Source organism: Curcuma longa, chromosome 2 (genome assembly GCF_044706935.1).
Source record: "Curcuma longa cultivar G26 ecotype Majalengka, Jawa Barat chromosome 2, ITB_CL_G26_1.1, whole genome shotgun sequence".
Lineage (NCBI taxonomy): Eukaryota > Viridiplantae > Streptophyta > Magnoliopsida > Zingiberales > Zingiberaceae > Curcuma > Curcuma longa.
The window spans coordinates 15,687,770-15,708,527 of NC_133862.1; the positions used below are offsets into that span (position 1 = coordinate 15,687,770).

Genomic DNA, 20,758 nt, shown 5'->3' on the forward strand with positions numbered 1-20,758 from the left:
TCCAAGTGCCCAAAATGGTCCATAAAAGCACCCTTGATCAGAACCCTCAATACAATGTTCACGACTATTCTGCAACTCTTGTTCAATTGCTCCATGCTGCTTTGAAAATGCTACTGCGATGCCAAGATGCTACACTGACACCGTGCTCAAGTTCTCAATTATTGTCAATAACTAGTAGTGTTGTTTCAATTATCTTTATGCATCTATACTCTAGGAATGGTAAATATGTTACCATTCCTTATTTTTATAAAAGATGAGACTCTTTCTCGTTGTAAGAAAGAGTTTACTAGTGGGTTGCCCATTAGAATCAGTCAAGAACTACGAGCCTTGGAGTAGCATCTAGAGGCTGTGAACCAAGTAAAAAATAAACGTGTCACTTATTCTGAGTTCTAGTTTTTTCTTTCCCCTGCGTATTTAAAAATATTTAAAGTAAATTTTTAAAAGTGTGTGAAAAAGTGAAGCGCGCTATTCACCCCCTTTAGCTCTCTAAATAATTTTACAATTGGTATCAGAGCCGGAGCATTTTGAATTGGTGAAACCACCATTTAAGTAAGAAGTTTTTTTCTTGTTTTCTTCGTTCATTGATCAAGTAGTCTAAATTGGTGTAATCACCTCTTCTGACTTGTTCAATTTTTTTGTAGTTGCTCAAATTTGATGCAAACACCACTCGAACGATTTTTGTTATTTGTGCTTCCTTTTTCGAGCACTACTAATCCAAGATTAAATCTTGGCACACTTTTCTCAATTTTTTGTGCAAGAGATTTTTCTAATGACCCATCAAGAAGGCTACAGCACAACCTGTCCACCCCTCTTCTTCGGGGAAGATTTTGACTACTGGAAGGGTCAAATGAAGTACCACCTAAAGACACAGGTGAAAATGTAGATAGCAATCTAAACTGGATTCACTGCCCCCATCAAGAAAGAAGGATTCCCCCTAGTTTGTGATAAGTGGGACCAACAAACAAAGAAAAAGGTTGAGGTTGATGCAAAAGCCACACTCTAGTGCAGTCTAACCATGGAGGAACTCAACTGGGTAGGACTCTTCATCAGTGCGAAGGACTTGTGGGACAAGCTAATCGAGTTACATGAAGGAACCTCTTATACAAAAGTAAGTAAAAGAGACTCACTTTTAAATAAGCCAAATAATATCAAGATGTAGGAAGGAGAATCCACAAGTCAACTTCATGCCCGAATCTAAGACCTCCTCAATAACCTCCACGCAATTGGACAACCCATCAAAAATCAAGATGTGATAAGGTATGCACTGAAAGCGTTTCGAGGAATACCTTGTGGACATCGATGGTCGATGCTTACAAGTGATGGGAACCGGAAATTCTGTTCCGTTGAATTCTTGCCGGGCAAAAATTTTTTGGAAACGGAATCTTATCAAGTAGCCCTCATATTCGATCAACTAGGTGCTTGATCGATGCATTAAGATCATTGGGCTCTTGTGTTGGTATTCAGGATCCATACGAAAGAAAACAATAACAACTATGCAGCGGAATGAAGTAGTTATACTTTCTTCTTTGTAGGTTGTGTAGATGATTGTACATACCCGAAGACCTCTCGATCTTCTGCTGTATTCCTCTCCTCTTCTTGGACGTTGTGTGAGCAACGATCCTCCAAGATGACTCCACCCAATTCCTTCTAATCCTTTCTTCCAATCCGATGGCAATAAGAGAAGGGAGAATCTATAGTAGAGGCACCACCTTCTCCTCTTCTTCTCTTCTTCTTTTCCTCTCTTCCTCTCTTCTTCAAGCCGCCACCTTCTTTTCCTTTTCTTCCTTCTTTGGGTGCCGGCCCTAGGGAGAACCTAGGGGCACCGACCCTAAGGAAGAATCAAGGAGGGGTCATGAAGGGATGCCGGCTCTATGAAGGGAAGAGGCTCTTTCCTTGGGCGCTAGCCTTATCTTGAGGAGGGAGAGAACTTAGGTGCCGGCCCTAGCTTGAAAAAGCTCTTGATGTGGGCACCGGCCCTAAGGGAAGGAGAAGGGAAACAAGGGTGGTCGGCCCTAATGGAAGGAGAAGAGAAAACCAGGGTGGCCGGCCTTGGCTTCAAGGATTGGGTTGTGTGTTTTTTTTCCTCTTGTAAACCTCCTTTTTTATAGCTAAACCATCTTAGAAAATTTAGAAAGAATCTAACTAATTTTTCTTATCTAGATTTAGTTAGAAAAAATCTAATAAATCTCTTGATAAGATTTAGTTAGTTTTCTTAATAAATTTTCTTAACTAAATTTTGTTATTTCTTTAACAAAAGCTCTTAATAAAATTTTGTTAATTTCTTAACAAAATACCTTTATTAATTTTGTTATTTCTTAACAAAATTTCTATGAAAAAATCATATCAAAATTTTGTTTACGAAAGAAATAAAATTCTTAACAGAATTTCATAACGGAAATTCTTAACAGAATTTTTCTCCGGAAAAATTCTTAACAGAATTTCAGAAATTCCCAATAGAATTTTATAACAGAAATTCTTAACAGAATTTCTTAATAGAATTTTTCTCCAGAAAAATTCGAAATTTCCTACCCGAAACTCTTCAGAATTCTCTTAGGTGGATTCGAGGCTTTATCCAGAGGCTACAGCAGGGACCTAGAGGAGGAATTGATTTTGGCCTCCTGATGGGCTTGGGCTTCCTGTGTTCTCCCTAAACACCCAACTCAAGTCCATCAATAATAACTCATACCACTAAAGGGTTATTATTGAACTACCACACCAATCTCATATTATAATATGGGCTCCTTCTTACCATGAGTGCATTAATCTCCCTGTGTTTAAGATATCGTATGTCCGTCAATTAATTGAATTACTGACAATTCAATTAATTAACTTCTAAGTCCGAGAGTAGTACCACTCAACCTTATTATCATGCGGAACTAAGTCCACCTGTAGGGTTTACATGATAATCCTTTTGAGCTCCTCAAGGGGACATCATCAGCCTAGATTATAGGACACAGTTTTCTTCTATAATCAACAACACACCATATATATAGCATTATCTCCCAACTCATCGAGCCTCTTGATTTAACGAGATAAACCTCACCCTTTGATGAATCAAAAAAATACATACTAAGTATATGTGCTTGTTATTATATCAGGATTAAGAGCATGCACATCCATGATAACTGAGGTCTAGTTCGATTATATAGTCAGTATAAATCGAACGACCTCAAACGATCTTGCTCAATACATACAAAGTGTACTAGTGTAATTTAATAGTCAAGATAAACTAATACCAATTACACTACAACCACTCCAATGGTTTGTCCCTATCCATCTTAATTGTGAGCTACTATTTATAATTTATAAGAAACCGATAACATGATCTTCTGTGTGTGACACCACACACCATGTTATCTACAATATAAATTAAGTGGACAACTACATTACATAAGAAATGTAAACATTTTGACCAAGGTGATTCTCATTTCAATATTATTGCAAAATAGATGTTTATACAAAAAGTAAGACTTTATAGTATACATCCCAACAACAAGATCTCTTGAGACCTTTCAAAAATTAAATTAGATAAATTATTTACTGAATTTGAATTATATGAGCAGACTAATGCTACTCCGGTCGAAAAAGGTATTGCCTTAATTGCAGGTCAACTCAAGAAGAAGGAGCCAAAGTCCAAATCTCGAGTGGAACTTGAATTCGAAGATAAATCAAACTCAGAAGATGATGGAGAACTCAACACTGAACTAGTTAACCTAGTTCGGAAATTGTTCAAAAGGAAGAAAGGGTTCACAAAGCACGAGATTAGAAAAATGACTCAAACAATGAACAAGTCATCTGGATCAAATCAAAGTAATAAAATGAAGATCAAAGTAACCTGCTACATCTGTAACAAAATGGGTCATTGCAAGTCAGAATGTCCAAACAGGAAGAAGAACAAAAAGCAATGAAGAAGGAAAGCACTAAAAGCTACATGGAATGAGTCATCTTCAGAAGATTCTGATGAAGAATAACAAGCTCAAGCAAGCTTTCTAGCACTACTGGCGTAAGATCAAGTGACTAAAACTGAGTCTGAGCCTTAGTCTAGATCCAAATACGAAGCCGAGTCCGAGAGAAGCCACGGATCCATATCCTTTTCAGACGGTTCTAATAATGAGGTAAACTCTCCCCTAATAAATAAGTTGTATTTCTTAATCTATGATTTGACTCATGAGCTAGCCAAATCAAATATCCTAGTTAAGTCTCCCCAAAAGGAGGTCAAAGCTCTTAAGGAGAAGAATGACCTAAGGGTTTCAACTGTGAAAGTTAAATTGGAACTTCAACTCAAGTCCAACAACATGAGGAAGAAAATTTCAATTTGAAAACTGAAGTTGAAAACCTTAAAAGATTATTGAAATGGTTCACTATAGGTTCTAAGTACCTTAATATGATATTTAGAACTCAAAAGGTTGTATACAATCGATCTGGGATCAGATATAAGGCTAAAGTATGATCAAATCATACTTATTATTAGTATATCGAACCAATAGACAATAAGTCAAAACATAAGTTTTCAAGTTCAGCTTGACTAATCAAGTAAGACTGAACCAACATTGGATCTCCAAAGACCAGATTCACCATCTGACAAGATCTTATAACGCAGTCATGATCTAGGGTGAGCCAATAGAAAAACTATCATAGCTAAATAAATTGATTGTTATTTTTTTATTTCTAAACATAGACTGAACCTAGGCTATATAAGGACAAAGTCTTGACTGACACTTGCCCAAACTAGTATTAGGGTGGGCAAGATAATAGGACGTTAAGAAAACTTGGGCGAGGTAACCAAGTGGGGTAAGGAGTACCTTATTTAGTCTGCTTAGCTAAATGAAACTAACTAAAGCTACCTTGTCAAACTTAGACTAGCTGACCAACGTTTTTCATTAGGTTAACTATGTATATAATTTCACAAGTTAGCTTTATTTTAGAAAGTAGTCATTGCTCCAATACCCAAGAATACATCTAGAGCTGTCAAACGGGCTGACCCACAGCGGGGCGGGCCAACCCATCAAAAACCCAACATCCAGCGGGGCGGAGCGGGCCAACCCACCATTTCGGCGGGTTACAAAATCTTCAACCCAACCCAATTCAAGGCGGGTCACGGGTTAAGCGGGCCAGCCCACGGGCCTAAAATAATAATTAAAAAAAATTTATTTATTCAAAATTTATATTTTTTACAATTTAATTTTGTGACTTATAATTATAAACCTGTAGAAAATACAAATATATATAACTAACAAAAACATACCATCAAAAACATCTTCTTTCTTTTCACAAAAATTGTAAGACTTCACCAAAACTTATATTTAACCAACTGATAACACAACAATGCACATTTAGTCAAAAATTGATGAATCCATGTCTTCTTTAACCTCATGCCTGTTGCTGCAAAGCTTAATGGTTGTTGCCTGCTTAACAAACAGACAACACAACAGTGCACAACTTTAGCAAATGATCTAAAACTTTAGCAAAACTTCACCACAACAAAAAAATTCCACACCACACATCAAGTATCATTTACATAACCAAACAGTTTGATAAAGTCTATAAAACTAACCAAATAATATAATATGGCACACAACTCTACAAACAAATTTAATCTAAAAGTTTAGTTTAAACAGAGGAACCTAAAAAACACTTTAAAGAACTTTATGCACAACAGCACAAGCAAGAACCTAAAAAAAAGGGAGAGCATGCACCATCCTCAAATTCTGAGTAACCCCTAGACGAAGACAACAACAAAAGAAGCTTGCATGGTAAGTAAAATAAGAAATAAATTTAAAAATAAATTGAGATTGCACTGAACAACCTAAAGTAATACTTGAAGTAGAATAAAGAAGATAGGAAAATAATAACGTTGTTACAATTGTCGGAGGGGCATGTAAAAGACTAATACTAAAAATTGAGAAAATAAAAAAGCAAATGAGTCGACCACATATGAACTAATGAAAGGCCAAATATGTATCTCTATCAGAAACTTGGATTTGGTTTTTTTTTATGAATTATACTTTAAACAAAAGTGCACAAATTCATCAAACATAATATTCCACTTTTGAAGAAATTTATGCACAAACAAGAACCTAAAAAACAGATGCTGGACTGATAACAAATCTCTCGACAAAATATTTAATCAAGAGTCAAGACATAAGGAAGTAATCAGCATTCAGTAACATACTTGCTGCCTTGCTGGAGTCGTCGAGTGGGGGATGAGATTCGGCGCGGAAGGCACCAAGAACAATCAGCAACAGAGCAAGGCAAAACGACCACTCGACCAACGACGACGAACGGCGGAGTGAGGTGGATGAGAGGGAAGGGAACGAAGAAGCGAGGAGGATGGGAGGCAAACCGCAAGAGAACGATCAGCGACAACGAGCGACGGAGCGAGGCCGAGGGAGGGAAAGGAATGACAAAGCTGCAGTCGGCGGAATGGGAACGGGAATGGGATTTGCGATTAGCGATTCGTGAAGGCGGAAGAGAAAAGATAAAGTAAATGTTTCCTTACGCCGTTAGATCTAGGTTTAAGTTAACAACCATTGGATTTAGGTTTGCTATTATAATTGATAAGGTGTAACAACTTATTCATTATTTGATTTTTTTTATTAATTTTTTTCCAGGCCCGCGGGCCAACCCGAGCCCGCCACGGGTTGGCCCGCCTGAACACGCGGCCCGCTTGGGTTGACCCATTTAGGCCCGCCTGATGATGGGTTGATAAATTTCCAACCCAACCCGCTTAAATTTGTTGGCGGGGCGGGCCAACCCGACGGGCCCAACCCAAATTGACGGCTCTAAATACATCTATGTCTCGCCAAGGTCTAAAAGCTAAAACTTAAAATATATACTTAATTAATTAACGTTCAAACTTGAATCTAACTCAAGGTCAATCAAGTCTTAGAATTCATAATTGAATTAATCAAAAATAAAATTAAACAATCATCTCACACAACCCATAGAATTAACTGATTGGAAATCTAGAAATGGGTGAATTGGATTTAGTTGAAATTAATCTAATTAACTAAAACTTAAATATACTAAAAATTCATAATTAATCTAAGTAACTCAATTAATTCAACTTAATCAATTAACCCTAAATAAATTAATTTACCTTAATTAATTCTAAATAAATTTAATTAATCTATTTCAACTAAATTTAAAATTCAATTAAACTTAACTAAAATTATAACTAAACTAAAAACTCAAATAATCTTAACTTAAATTAATTAAAACTTAACTTAATAAATTCAAAATTATTAATTAAATAAAAATGAAGTTAAATAATTAAACCTTAATCAAATAACACAAAACCTTAAAATTTAATTAAATTTAGTGTAATAATTAAACATAATTAATTCTAACCCTAAATAAGTTTAACTTAAAATAAATCCAAGCTAAAATTTAATTAATCTAATTAAGTTAATCTAACTTAATATCCAATTAATCTAACTCGATTTTAATGAAAAATAAAATTAATTTTTAAAATAATCTTTCTAAACTGGCTAGTAATTTTTATTTTTAAACCTATTTTTTCAAATAAGTGCTCTTAACTGTCAATATTATTCATTATTGTTTGTTTATTTTCATATAAGTGTTGCATCTCAAATTTTATTTTCAAACTTTCGTGCAAAATTTTTAATTTTTTCTGACCTTAAAACATCTATTTCAAAACCTTACTTATTTTTAATTATGTCAAAGGGAGAAAGTTTCAAAAAACTTCAAAGTTAAGATAGGTGTTTTTTAAAAAGTTAAGATAAATATTCTTTTAAAAGTTTAGTAATTTTCAAAAGTTAAGACCACTTTAATTTCAGGGGGAGAGACTGAATTAAAGGGAGTTTTTTTGTGTTTAATTTTAAGATGCTTTGAAAATGATTTTTGAATATTTGATATTTAACTTTGAACTATATTGTCATAATCAAAAAGAGGGAGATTATCAGTGTAGGAAGCACTAGATAATTGAACATATGTTTTGATTATGGTAAAAAGTTTAAGTTAAGAATATGTTGTGGAATGATGAGCTGATCTAAGTGTGCAGGTAGCATAGGAAAGTCCTAACTAGAGGTTAGGTAAGACAAAGTCATAGCTGGAGGCTAGCCAAGACAAGTCCTAGCTGGATGCTAAGCAAGACAAGTTTTAATTACGGTTAGGCAAGGAAGTCCTGGTTAGTGGGGCTGGGCAAGGAATTGGTAGATCAAGAGCACCAAGCGGAGAGTCTAGGCAGGTCAGTAAATTGAGCATTTAGTAGGTCGATGGATCAGCGAGGATTAGACATCGAAAGAAAAGTCCTAGGGGTCAGAGGATCAAATGCTGAACAAGAAGTCCAAATAGGTCTGGAGAACTGGATGTTTGGTAAACAATTAAAATCTCTTGAGAAGAGTAGGTGATGATGTGTTCCCTTGAAGAGAACAGTAGATGTTAATCTAACATAGAATTTCATTAGAAATCCAAAGTCAAGACCAGACAGTTATGAAACTGTCAAAACTTAATTTCTTGTATTAAGTCTGTATTGTTCTAACTCTGTGATGTAGAAAGTAAGCTTAAAGGAGATCTAGGAAAAAGGACTCCGAGCACCCCTATAGTCTGGGCACCCCTATCTGATCTAGGTGCCCAGACAATACTTCTTCGAACCAGCAAGGCAGATGAGGTGGCAAGTCCCGATTGGCCAGGACACCTCAGCCTCCAGATGCTCGAAGAAGGATAGGACACAGCAGAGCCAAGTCTGATCTTGCAATTGCCACGTCTCATAGTTGAGCATATTAGTACTCAATGTCCTAGATGATTTGACATAAATTTTGTCGGTGGTCCTACAACTTTAAGATAATCGACTATTTCATATATTTATCCTAAGTACTTTCGTTCGTGCCTACTTTTGGTAAATCATCAGAGTTTTCATCTACTGAATGGTATATTGACATAGAGCAACTCATCATGTTACATCAGATTATAATACCCTTATAGAAGTAATGCCATACTATGGCTCGAATACGGTGCAAGTAGGCAATAACTTAACTTTACAAATTACAATCTTGAAAACATATATATTTATTTATCTAATTGTACTTTTCACATGTGCAACATCTTTCACATCCCATCTATTACTAAAAATTTGCTCTCTGTACGTCAAGTTTATCTTGATAATGATGTGAGCTTTGAATTTTATCATAATCATTATTTTATAAAGGATAGAGGAACAAATACTGTCTTATTTTATTGGGGAATTAAACATGACCTCTATTATCTTCAAAATTCTTCGATCAAAGCTTTCATTGATGAACATACAAAAAAACCAGCTTGAAGTGCCCAACTTGGTCATCCTTCTCTTCACATTGTTCAGTCGATCATTAATAGGTATGATTTACCTTCTTTTCGTCTCATTTATGTAAGGTTTGTATGGAATCTAAAAGTCATAAGCTACCTTTCTCTTCATCTGATCATGTTTCTATTTTTCACTTGAATTTTCATTCGGATGTTTGGGATCGTACACCTATCTTGTCTAACCAAAGTTTCTTATATTATGTTACCTTCATTGATCATTTTAGTAAATATATTTGGCTCTATCCTATGAGAAAAAAATATGATTTATTAGACATATTATGTTATTTTCAAAAATAAGTTGAATGATATTTTAATCATATAAAATACTCTCTGTTTATTTTGATTGGGGAGGTGAATATCAAGCTCTCTATCATCATCTTATCTCTTGTGGAATTGGTCATCGAGTCTCTTGCCCTCATACTTCAGAGAAAAATGGCTTTGCTGAGAGACAACATAGATATATTATTGAAACTGCCTTAGCTCTTCTCCATCATGCATTAGTTCTGCATAAATTTTAGGATGAAGTTCTTTATACTGCAATATATCTCATACATTGACTTCCTACCCTATTGCTCAATCATAAGTGTCCTTTGAAAAAATTTTATAATCAAACTCCTGACTATACTTTCTTTGAATTTTTTATTGCACATGTTATCTGTGGTTACACCCTTGCTTTAAACACAAACTTAATTCTCGTTTACTATAATATATTTTTCTTGGTTATAGTAATTTACATCATGGGTATCGTTGCTTGCATATACCAACAGGATGAATATATATTTCATGACATGTTACTTTTTACGAGTTTTTATTTCCTATTTCGGCAGCTTCTCCAATCTCTCCTCTAGATGCAAGTGGCACCTTCTTGATGCCACCTAACATTGTAGGATGTGATGGCATCCTACGTCCTACTCCGAGGCTCTCTAATAATTCTCCTATATCATCGGAATCACCTTAAGTTGCTACTCCGACAAGAGCAAGATGTGCTAACAATATCAAAAGGGAGATAATATGTTGAACATTATTTTGTGTCCAATCTTAGAAGCTTCACCAACCATAGATAATATGCTTTCTGGCTCTGAATCCTCAAATAATACAGGTCCATCATTAAAATTACCATATCAGTCCACTTCCTCATTGTCATCAATAAGTGATTCAAATGATAGTGCTCCTCGTCATATGCTTCCCTTAATTGACATCTATGCACGTTGTCCACCAATGGCAACCCAATATACCCTTTCATAAGTTTTAGTGGTATCTTCAAAATCTATTGAACCAACTTATTTTTCATAAACGAATAAGGATCCGAATTGGCGTAATACAATGATTATAAAATTTGATGCATTTCTTCGCAATGGAACATGAAACCTAGTTCTGCACACTCCCTCCATGAATGTTGTGAGCTCTAAATAGGTATTCCGCCTCAAGCATTGAGCTCTTGAATGGTACAAAGCTCGACTTATAGCCAAAAGATTTAGTCAACAATCAGGTATTGACTTTCATGACACCTTTAGCTCCGTCATCAAAATTACATCTGTCAGATTGTTATTATCAGTAGCTATTTGTTTTAATTGGCTTGTACGACAAGTGAACATTTCTAATGCTTTTCTTCATGGTCATCTTGAGGAAACTATATTTATGGAGCAACCATTTGAATTTATCCATCCATAATTTCCATCTCATATTTATCAACTCAAGAAATCCATATATGGTCTTTGACAAGCTCCTCATGCATGATTTCATTAATTATCTAATTGGTTATAAGCTCAAGGATTTTCTAGATCAAACATGGACTTTTCTCTATTCTACAAATATAATGATGGATCTATGATATTTTTTCTTATTTATGTGGATGACATTTTAATAACTGGCAATGATCAAAAGACATCACAACTCTATTAAATCTTCTCAACAAGAATTTCCTATTCGAGATTTAGGTAATGCTCTTTTTTTTGTATTGAACTTATCCTGCATGATGAAGGTTGTCTCCTCTCTGAGAGCAAATATATTATTGGACTTCTCCAAAGAGATAAAATGGATGGAGCACGTCCAGTCTCCACACCAATTGCTATAAATAACTTCTCTGCAACTCTATCCTCTCCTGCTATTTCTGATCCTCAAATTTATTAAAGTATTGTTGAAGTCTTATAATATGTCACTATCACACAATCTGATATTACCTTTGTAGTAAATCGTGCTTGTCAATTTATGCATGCTCCAACTGAACAAAATTGGGATAATGTGAAAAGAAGATTTCGCTATCTTAAATGTACTATTCTACATAATCTTCTTCTATATTGTCAATCTTCTAGAGACTTACATGTCTATAGCGATGTGGATTGGGTAAGCTCACTTGAAGATAGACGCTCTACTAGTGGATATGCAATATTTTGGACGTAATATTTTGGACGAAATCTTATCTCATGGAATTCAAAAAAACAACCTACAGTATCTTGTTTAAGCACTGAGGCTGAATATAAAGTTATAGCCAATATAATGTCTGAAATTATTTGACTTCAATCGTTTCTTTCAGAACTTCATCTTCATCAAATGTTACACTAAAAATTTAGTATGATAATATTAGAATGACATATCTTACAGTAAATCTAGTCTTTCATACTCATACAAAATATGTGAAAATTTATTTTTATTTTATTCGAGAACGTGTGACAACTCAACAGTTTGCTTTCAAATAATTATTGTCCTCTAACTGCTTAGAAAGCTCTGTCATCCACCAATCAATCTTTTAACTTCCTGCAGAACACCTTCTACTTTTCTGACACTTTGTCTTAATTCTTCAATTAACTTCACTGCCTCTTCTTCTATTAATTTTGGCTGTTTAGAGATTCTGTGACTAAGCTTCTAACTTCAGCCTTAGTAAGAGGTTTATTAGACACGAAATCCTTTTCTAGATTTCTTAAGAAGTTCATAGCTGAGCTACTTCCTTCTGAAGATTTCTATTTTCTTCCTCAAGGAAACAGAAATGCTTAAGAGTTACTTTTGACAGAAGACACACTTTACTATGAATCACACCAAGGTTATTGGCTAGATCTTTTGGTTCAGGTTTTGAGGTATCAGCTAGGTCTAAATATTCAAGGTTTTGGTTTCGGGATTTTTCATACCATTCTCTTATATTCTGCTCAACTCTTTCCGACATAAAGGAATCCTTTTACCATTAAATTTATTTTTACGGCTTAGGGACTTATAAAACTTTCACGCTCATTCGACTGGCTACGACCTCTCTTTTGAGGACTTACGTTGCTCGGCGGCCTTTTGCGATCAGTTAACTCATCCAGTCGCTTTATCAAATAAATTTTAGTAAAAAGTCCTTCTCCAAGTTTTCAAATGAAGTCTAAAATTATTTTGAGGAATATCTTCAGATAAGATCTTAGGGCTTACCGCCTTACGCACTTACTAGCCTTGCGGAACTCCGGACCAAGGATGCTTATCGAGTCTCCACCTTCCGATCTTGCGATTCTTTCCTCAGAAACAATTTTATCCTTTCTGGAAAATACTTATGGTTTTTGAACAAAGAAGTTTGAAACTATGACAGCATTAAAGAAACATTTCCTAGATAAGGATGAAATTACGCTCAGGACAGATTGTCAGGCGATAATTTCTTTCCATAATAAAACTGCAAGGAATAAACCCTCAACGGTTAGATGGCTGACTTTCACGGATTTCATTACCGGTACCGAGATAAAGGTAAATTTCGAGCACATAGATGGAAAGTTAAATTTATTTGCTGACACCTTGTCCAGGTTAATTACGAAGCCAGAAATAGTAGCAGTCCTTACTGAGGAATCTACTATTGATCAACAAGAAGAAGCCTCAACCTCTACCAAATATCCCTTATTGACGCAATATGAAGATCTAATTTGTGAAACTTTAAGGGGAATTCTGTGTAAAGAAGAACATGACAAAAGGAGGGAGATGGCTGGTATTGAAGAGCAAGCTATACAAAATGTTCTTTCCAGCTTACATGAGCTGGAAATGATTTTGCAAATGAAGGAAGTCGACTTCGGACACCGAGCGCACATGGAAGGTGGACGGCGGGACCTATTCCCTCAAGGTTCTTAAAGGCCTCAAGACAGTGACTTAAATTATTGGCGAAGGCAATTACCAAAATTAAAGAAGAACAGACGAGATCTCTGGAACCTTGTCGAAAGAATGAAGAGGATAAGCTCTGAGATAAAGCAGATCCACCCGTGAAGCATGGTGGAGCCCAAAGATTGCTGTAAAGGACGATATCTGATAAGGCAAGGAATCAAATCGTCCTTCATATCCTACTTTATGTAAATTATTTGCTGGCATTATGTGAGTTGTTTGCTTTATTTGCTGGCACTATGAGTTGAGCCTCGGGGAGTCGCTCAAAGTGCGTCACAGCTGTAGTTCCTTAATCGTTAAGCAATGTAAAGGTTAAAGGAGAGTGATGGGGCCCAATGAGCACCCGCTTCATGCTTATCACCATCTTCACTAGCCTATATAAGGTGTGTTGAGTGATCAGTTTTAGTCACTTGAGCAACACCAAGTGATCTAATCTGAAGTAAGTCTGTACGTGAGTTTGTTTCCGCAATAAATCTTTTTGGAGGAAAAACAGTTCTAAGCAGAGTTTTGAATTGTTCTCTTCAATTTCCTAAAGAGTCGATCCTATTTTTGGTATTTATCTCTTATATTTTTGCTGAAGATCAACTTGTTGATATCTTTACTAAGTCATTATCCAGATAATAGTTCACCAGACTAGCAAGCAAATTTAATGTCAAAAATCTCTCGTTGAGTTTATCGGAGGATAAAAAGAGAGCTATTTAATAAAATTTAATTATTAGATTAGAAATTTTTTTTGTAATATGTCAATTGATAATTTTTTATTAATCTATCAATTGATTGAGTACCCTAATACCTCTATAAATTGTATTTCTTGTGGACAAATTATTAATTAAAATTTTTTATTTTTTTTATATCTTTTATTTTTTTTAGTTCGGTTACCCTTTTCTAATAGCAGTGACATGAATCTCAGCAAGGTTAATGTTAATTTCAGAAATTGATTCCTTATTACCATCTCCGCGGTCTCCATATATTTGTAATTCACGTCATCGTGCCCAAGATTTTAAAACTTACAGAAAATCTTTTACTATCCAATATCAGACTGCCTTCCACGCCCATCTTTGAATAAATTAATTTGTCAGTATTGAATCCTAAATCACCTTAAATCTTAACGCTCATCTTGATTCACTCTGACTTAACTATCAATTGTTTATTATTCTAAACATTTCCTGACACTGATCTGCTCCCATTTTCAGAGAAAATCTCCTGCTAAACGTGTACATTTGAATGCTTTTCTCAGTTTTAGTTTCTTCCATCCTTTCGTCAAAAAGGATTAATACCTTCAGACATTCTTCAACATATAAAAAGCTATACAAGAATTAATACCTTCAGACAGAACCATGTGATAGATGACGATAAATTGTTTAATTAATTAGAGGTACAAAACAAAGCTGATGGAATTGACAAATTTCAACATATATGCAAGTATAAAACACACATGATTCTCCTCATATTAAAAGATGTCAAATTGTGTGCTGTATGCTGAAATGTTTTGTGCCAGGCATCCATCAGCTGGCTAGGGTTTGTTTATCAATCCTGTCGTTCCTTGTACTCTTACCTTTCAGCCATTACTAAGTCAATAGCACTAGTAGCAGCGGCAGCCAGTAATCATCACTGTGAAAAGCTTCTTTAGTTGGTCCCGTTAACTTTGTTGAGAATTAACAGTGATCAGGAGCAGGAAAAAGTAAAGTAGACATCAAGTTTCAGGTAATCCAGCTATATTTGGTTGCAAAGGGGAGGAGGTTATAACCTAGCACAGCCTTAGTGGGCCCTTGTGCTCCTCTTTTGGAACAATAATAGTACTGAGCAAAGGAGAGGAGCCAAGTTTTTTTTTTTGAGGTTTCATGATCCTTATCACACCGTATAATGAAACACTTGTATGTATAAAACTGTATCTAAACGTACTGCACAGAGCATCAATGTGTTGGTAAATTGTATTCTATGGCATTTTGTTCTTGGCATCCTTCACAGTTCAGTAACACCAGCGAGATCAGTTTGAACTGCTGGCCCAGTGGTGTTGGAGTTACAAGTACAGATATTTATTCATGGAAATTATTAAAACTGATGAACAGAGTAATAATGAGACGAAATTATATGTATGCGTTTTTGTTTCCTTGCCAGTGTGCTTGTTCTCTGTCACCACCACCCAACTCTAATATTGGTGGGCTCAAGTTTGAAGCTTTGCGTGGCTTGGTCATGATCCATATTCCATTCATGCATTATTCCCTCTCTCTCTCTCTCTCTTCTCTCTCTCTCTCTCTCACACACACACACACACACACACACTAACTTTATCCCTTCAGTGTTCCCTTCAATATTATCCTACTCATCTCAACTCAGTATGACCAGAGGGAGCTAGCTTTTGGAAAGCTGCCTTCAACTTTAGGTATATGAGACAGGTTCATTCATCTCAGCTGAAGAAAGACCTCCACCTTTCAATTAATTTTCTCCTCCAATTCCAATCTCTCTCACACTCTCTCTGTAGCTGTTCATATCTCTATTTGTTTGCAGATCTCTTTTCTCTTTCTCCGCTGTCTCAAACCTTTTGTATTATTCGTTCACCACTATGACCCTTTTTTAATGTCTTGCCCATATCCGAATTCCTAATACGCATTAGATATATATCACGCAAATGCTAAGCTCTTCCAACCCTGCGAAGTTTGCTGTCCTTCCTCCCATGAACAGTACGGTTGTGTCTTCTATGGATGAGATCAATGGAGGCAAGAGGAAAAGAAGGCCTGCAGGGACTCCAGGTATGCCCATGAGACTGTTTTTTTGAAATAATAAACTCAGAGAGGCATTTGATCGAACAGGTTACTGACGCGGCGGGGTTTTGAGTGCTAGTGCAGATCCGGACGCGGAGGTGGTGTCGCTGTCTCCGCGGACGCTGCTGGAGGCGGACCGGTACGTGTGCGAGATCTGCGGGCAGGGGTTCCAGCGGGAGCAGAACCTGCAGATGCACCGGCGGCGGCACAAGGTGCCGTGGAAGCTGGTGCGGCGGCAGCAGGGAGCGGATGCGGGGAGGAATAACAAGCGGGTGTTTGTGTGCCCCGAGGTGAGCTGCCTGCACCACGACCCGCGTCACGCGCTGGGCGACCTCGTCGGCATCAAGAAGCACTTCCGGCGGAAGCACAGCAGCCACCGGCAGTGGGCCTGCGCCCGGTGCAGCAAGGCCTACGCCGTCCACTCCGACTACAAGGCCCACCTCAAGACCTGCGGCACCCGCGGCCACTCCTGCGACTGCGGCCGCGTCTTCTCCAGGTAAGCTGGTAGGTTCCTTAATTTTAAAAGCTGATCTATGATGAATTCAATAAAACCCTAAATATTTAGCAATCTCCATCTTAATTACTCAGTTTTCAGAAACAAAAAGCAATTTTCTGTTCAGAGATTTCTCTTTTCTTTCTTTTTTTTTTGTGGCAAATCGACATCATTTTGTTCTTTGTACTACTCCAGACGTTCCAAATCTGGCATTTTCTTGGTGTCAATTAGTACAGAATATACAGATCCTTAATCAAAAAATCCTTTTGCAAATTAGAAGAGACTGATACCATTTTAAAGGAAATTTAGTTCCTACTTTAATAGAATGTTTTCAACCAAAAGTATGAATTATAAAATAGTAACGAAGGAAGATTGTAATAATGATCTTAATGAATTTTGATCATCTGCACTCACTAGATGCACAGTTCCCAATTCTAATTATGCTCATAGTTCATGCTTAAATTTGTTTGCAGCACCATTAAATAAATGCTCACATTAATCCCAGAATTTCCTTTTTCCCACCCTCCTTCCTTTAATACAAAAGTATTCTTTTGGGGACAAAAAACTGGTAGATATATTTTGACATATATTCTTTTGGAGTCTACAGTTTGATCTTATAGGTGTAATTTTAATATTGGGAAGAGTATTTATATATGTATATACCAATTAGATATATGTATATATATAATATTGTATGTATACTGCATGCAGAGTCGAGAGCTTCATAGAGCACCAAGATTCGTGCAACGCCAGCCGAGCAGGAGGACTGCAAAGCACTCAATCCTCACGGCCTCCACTCACCCTCTCCACCAGCGCCGCCTCCACCACCACCGACTTCAACGCCAACGTCAACGCCGCCACCACTCCAACTGCTGCAGAAGCACTACCGGCGTCGTCATTTCTTCCATTCTTCTTGCCGCCGCCGCCGCTGCCAATTATTCCAAACGAGTGCCGCCAGCATAACTACCTCGAGCTCCAATTGCTGCCCACCACGTCCTACAGTTTCCTCCACCGAACCGCACCTCGCGCTCCCTTCTCTCCTGATCAGGAAGCGGCGACGCCGACGGAGCTCCAACTGTCGATCGGACCGCCGGGAGTAGTTGCCAACGCGGCGCCAGCGAGAGATGATAAGGAAGAGGTGGAGATGGCGGAGAAGGAGTTCGCCGACGCGAAGAGGATCCGGCAGCAGGCGCGGGCGAAGCTGGAGAACGCCTACGTGCTGAGGGAGCACGCCCAGAAGCGGATCGCGTCGATGCTTCTCCAAATCACTTGCCATTCTTGCAGGAAGCAGTGGCCGCCCATGTCGTCGCCGTCGACGAGCTCCAATCATAACACTAATTGACATTAACTAGAAGGATTGAAATCCACAGTCTTGTTCCTTCTACAAATCAACTGAGAACGGCCAGTGTTGATTGCAATAATTCTTGGTGTGATTATGTGTAGTTATCTTTATTAATCTGATGGTGTTTTCATATGAGGGGTTGAAAATTCATCCTACATAAAATCATTAATAAGTATTTGTTTTGGTGTGTATGAATATATTCATTTGTACACTTCAAGGTTTTGTATTGAATGGCTTCGCTACAGGTTAGACATTCAAATCTGTAAATTTAATCTCGTTACTCCTACTCAATAAAAATATATATATTATTATTTAATGAGATAGAGAGTTAAGTTTTCTCTTATTCTTGTTTTATATGCTCTTTGATGTATTACTTGGAAAGGTTTTTGTGAATTATAGAGCTCTTTATTTGAGTTATTGTTTGTTTGTTCTAATAAGAATAATTCTTTTAAGTTATTGTTTGTTTCACAATTTTATTGTTTTTCAAAGTCACCTCTATGCCTAGAGAAATGTCTTTTTTTGTGTCCTCGTTGAATTTTCCAATGTTTATGAAACTATTAACAAGATAAAAAAAAAAAAAGTAAGCAATACAAGAATCCAATCTAGTAAAATAAAAAATCAGACAAAAAAACTAATCAACAATAAAAAGAATGATAAGATCAAATAAAATTAAAGAAAATATTTTAAATAAAAGACTCAATAAAAATAAAACAATGAAAAAAAATTATGGCAATTAAGTTTAATTTGTAAAGACCATGTACAATCAATATCTTATATATTTAAGATAGCATAACAAAATTTCAAATATATAAAATATGATACTCTTTATATAAGAATATATAAATTTATTAGTGTGAAAATGCTACCTCTCAGCGATTGAGCCACCTTTCATCTCCCTTGATGCAGTGTTTGGAGGTTAACAATCATTCATCACACTACTTATTCTTAAATGGGTAACTTACATAGTTACATACTTTGGCCAATCTATTTACTGATATGCATTTAACTTAAGCTTTAAAGGGAATAGTACAAGTGCCTTGAATATAGAATCAAGAATCTTTTAAAAAAAAGTTGAACAAAATATTGAAAGGAAAGCAATGGAGAGAAGGAGATTCAAGCTTTGAAAAATATTTAAACTTGGGACTTGGTGTCAAGCTAGCCCAAAGAATGTGGAGCTTATATTTTACAAATGGGTCTACAAGTGACTATGACAAGTAGTTGATTATGAAGGAGTGTATTGATTGCACCAACATCTACAACTAGCACTAATTACTTGAGCGAAACTGCCTTGAGTGATCCAACTTCTTCCTCTCCTATGTATCCAACCTTACCATCATCGACAAGGAAAGACTCGCTACTCACACCAAGGCCCTCGATAAGAACAATGGTGATGCTTTCGTCAACATCTACAGGGGCAAGTGATTCAACTACACTTCGTCAACACCGAAGCCCTTTCATTTTGATACGTTGATAATCAAATTCAGGTTAGATATTTTGTATATGATATGTGTATTTAGTGTGTAAATAGTCATTGTGGTTCAACTTAAAGATTGCATATAGGGATCTTTTGGACTCTTCTACAAAAGGTAGCAATCTGCCACCCCAGCGGTACCTCGGTCTCAAACTATCTATGAGGAGGTTAATCGAGAAGCTGCAGTTGACCACGACGGAGGAGAGCATTGTCCTTTTTGTTGAAGTGTATTTAAACCCTTGTTCACTTCTGCAAATGCTCCGTTGTAACCAACTTAACTATGCCTTGAGGGTAAGATCTTTTGGGCTCGATGTAAGGGTTGGAGGAGTAGATCGACCCTAGATTAGAAGGAGATGGAAACCAAACATTAAGCGTTGTGTGATTATACATGATGTAGTCTTGGGTTTGTTTTTAAGGATAGATTGTTGTAATGATAGGATTTAGTTTTAGGTAGAGCATGTTACCTAAGGAAGCCTTATTTTGGTCCCTAGAGGATCTTTTATCAAGGTGTGAAGTTGATCCTTAATGGTTGGAGGGATAAACAAATAGAGACAAACCTTTGCTCATCCTTCGAAGGGGGGTTTCCCTTGTTCTAGGCAATTGAAACATTGAGCTAGTTGATGGCTTAGGTGTGTCAACCATTTTTGTTTATCGGTCACTACTTCTTTAATTTGTTTCTAAGTTGTATGTTGTTCGACACATCTTACCTAAATTTGCCCATTGAATAGTGTTAATCAAGTTATCAATTGGTCGACACAATTACTTGAATATAGTCTTTGGGACTCACTTACTTTAAAGACTTTTGTTGGTGGTTTCTTTTGCACCTAATCCTTATGCAAAAATATTTTTGATTATTTATTATTTTCAAGTGTCAAAGGAAACACTAAGATGGCTTAGAAGCTTGGACAAAGTTTCATCCTTGAAGTTGAAGATCATTTGAGTATTACTTTTATCTATATCATCCTTAGGGGAGGAAAGGTGTTATTTTGTGTTGGGTCAAGGTGTTTATCTTTAGAGGTGGCAAATCTCTCAATTTGTAGAAGACTATCCCATTATCTCATTTTAAGAGGTGGTAATACTGAATGGTATAGAATGATATACGACATGTGCTTGCTATAACCTTTTAGTTTTTTTTTTTTGTTATGATTATCTTAACACTCTCGATCATAATTGTGCAATATCCTTGTTACTAACAATTATCTTCTTTGCGTTTATATATGCAAAGAATTAATAAATTTAGGTCACCTCATATATTCAAACCCTACTCTAACTAGCTTACC

At 36.4% G+C, this 20,758-nt stretch overlaps 1 protein-coding gene across 1 annotated transcript; it reads left to right on the forward strand.

Annotated features, from left to right (window-relative positions):
• Nucleotides 1-15,708: 15,708 nt before the first annotated feature.
• On the forward strand, nucleotides 15,709-18,139 carry LOC141821891 (protein indeterminate-domain 14-like). Its single transcript, XM_074709268.1, has 3 exons — nucleotides 15,709-16,160; nucleotides 16,257-16,668; nucleotides 17,377-18,139. Exons 1-3 carry the CDS (start codon nucleotides 16,040-16,042, stop codon nucleotides 18,005-18,007), a joined length of 1,164 nt encoding a protein of 387 aa, XP_074565369.1. The 5' UTR covers nucleotides 15,709-16,039; the 3' UTR covers nucleotides 18,008-18,139.
• Nucleotides 18,140-20,758: the final 2,619 nt, after the last annotated feature.

Coding starts and splice junctions, on each gene's coding strand:
- LOC141821891 (XM_074709268.1), top strand. CDS start 16,040: ATGCTAAGCTCTTCCAACCCTGCGAAGTTTGCTGTCCTTCCTCCCATG. Junction 16,161..16,256: donor AAGGCCTGCAGGGACTCCAG/GTATGCCCATGA, acceptor GTGCTAGTGCAG/ATCCGGACGCGGAGGTGGTG. Junction 16,669..17,376: donor TGCGGCCGCGTCTTCTCCAG/GTAAGCTGGTAG, acceptor TACTGCATGCAG/AGTCGAGAGCTTCATAGAGC.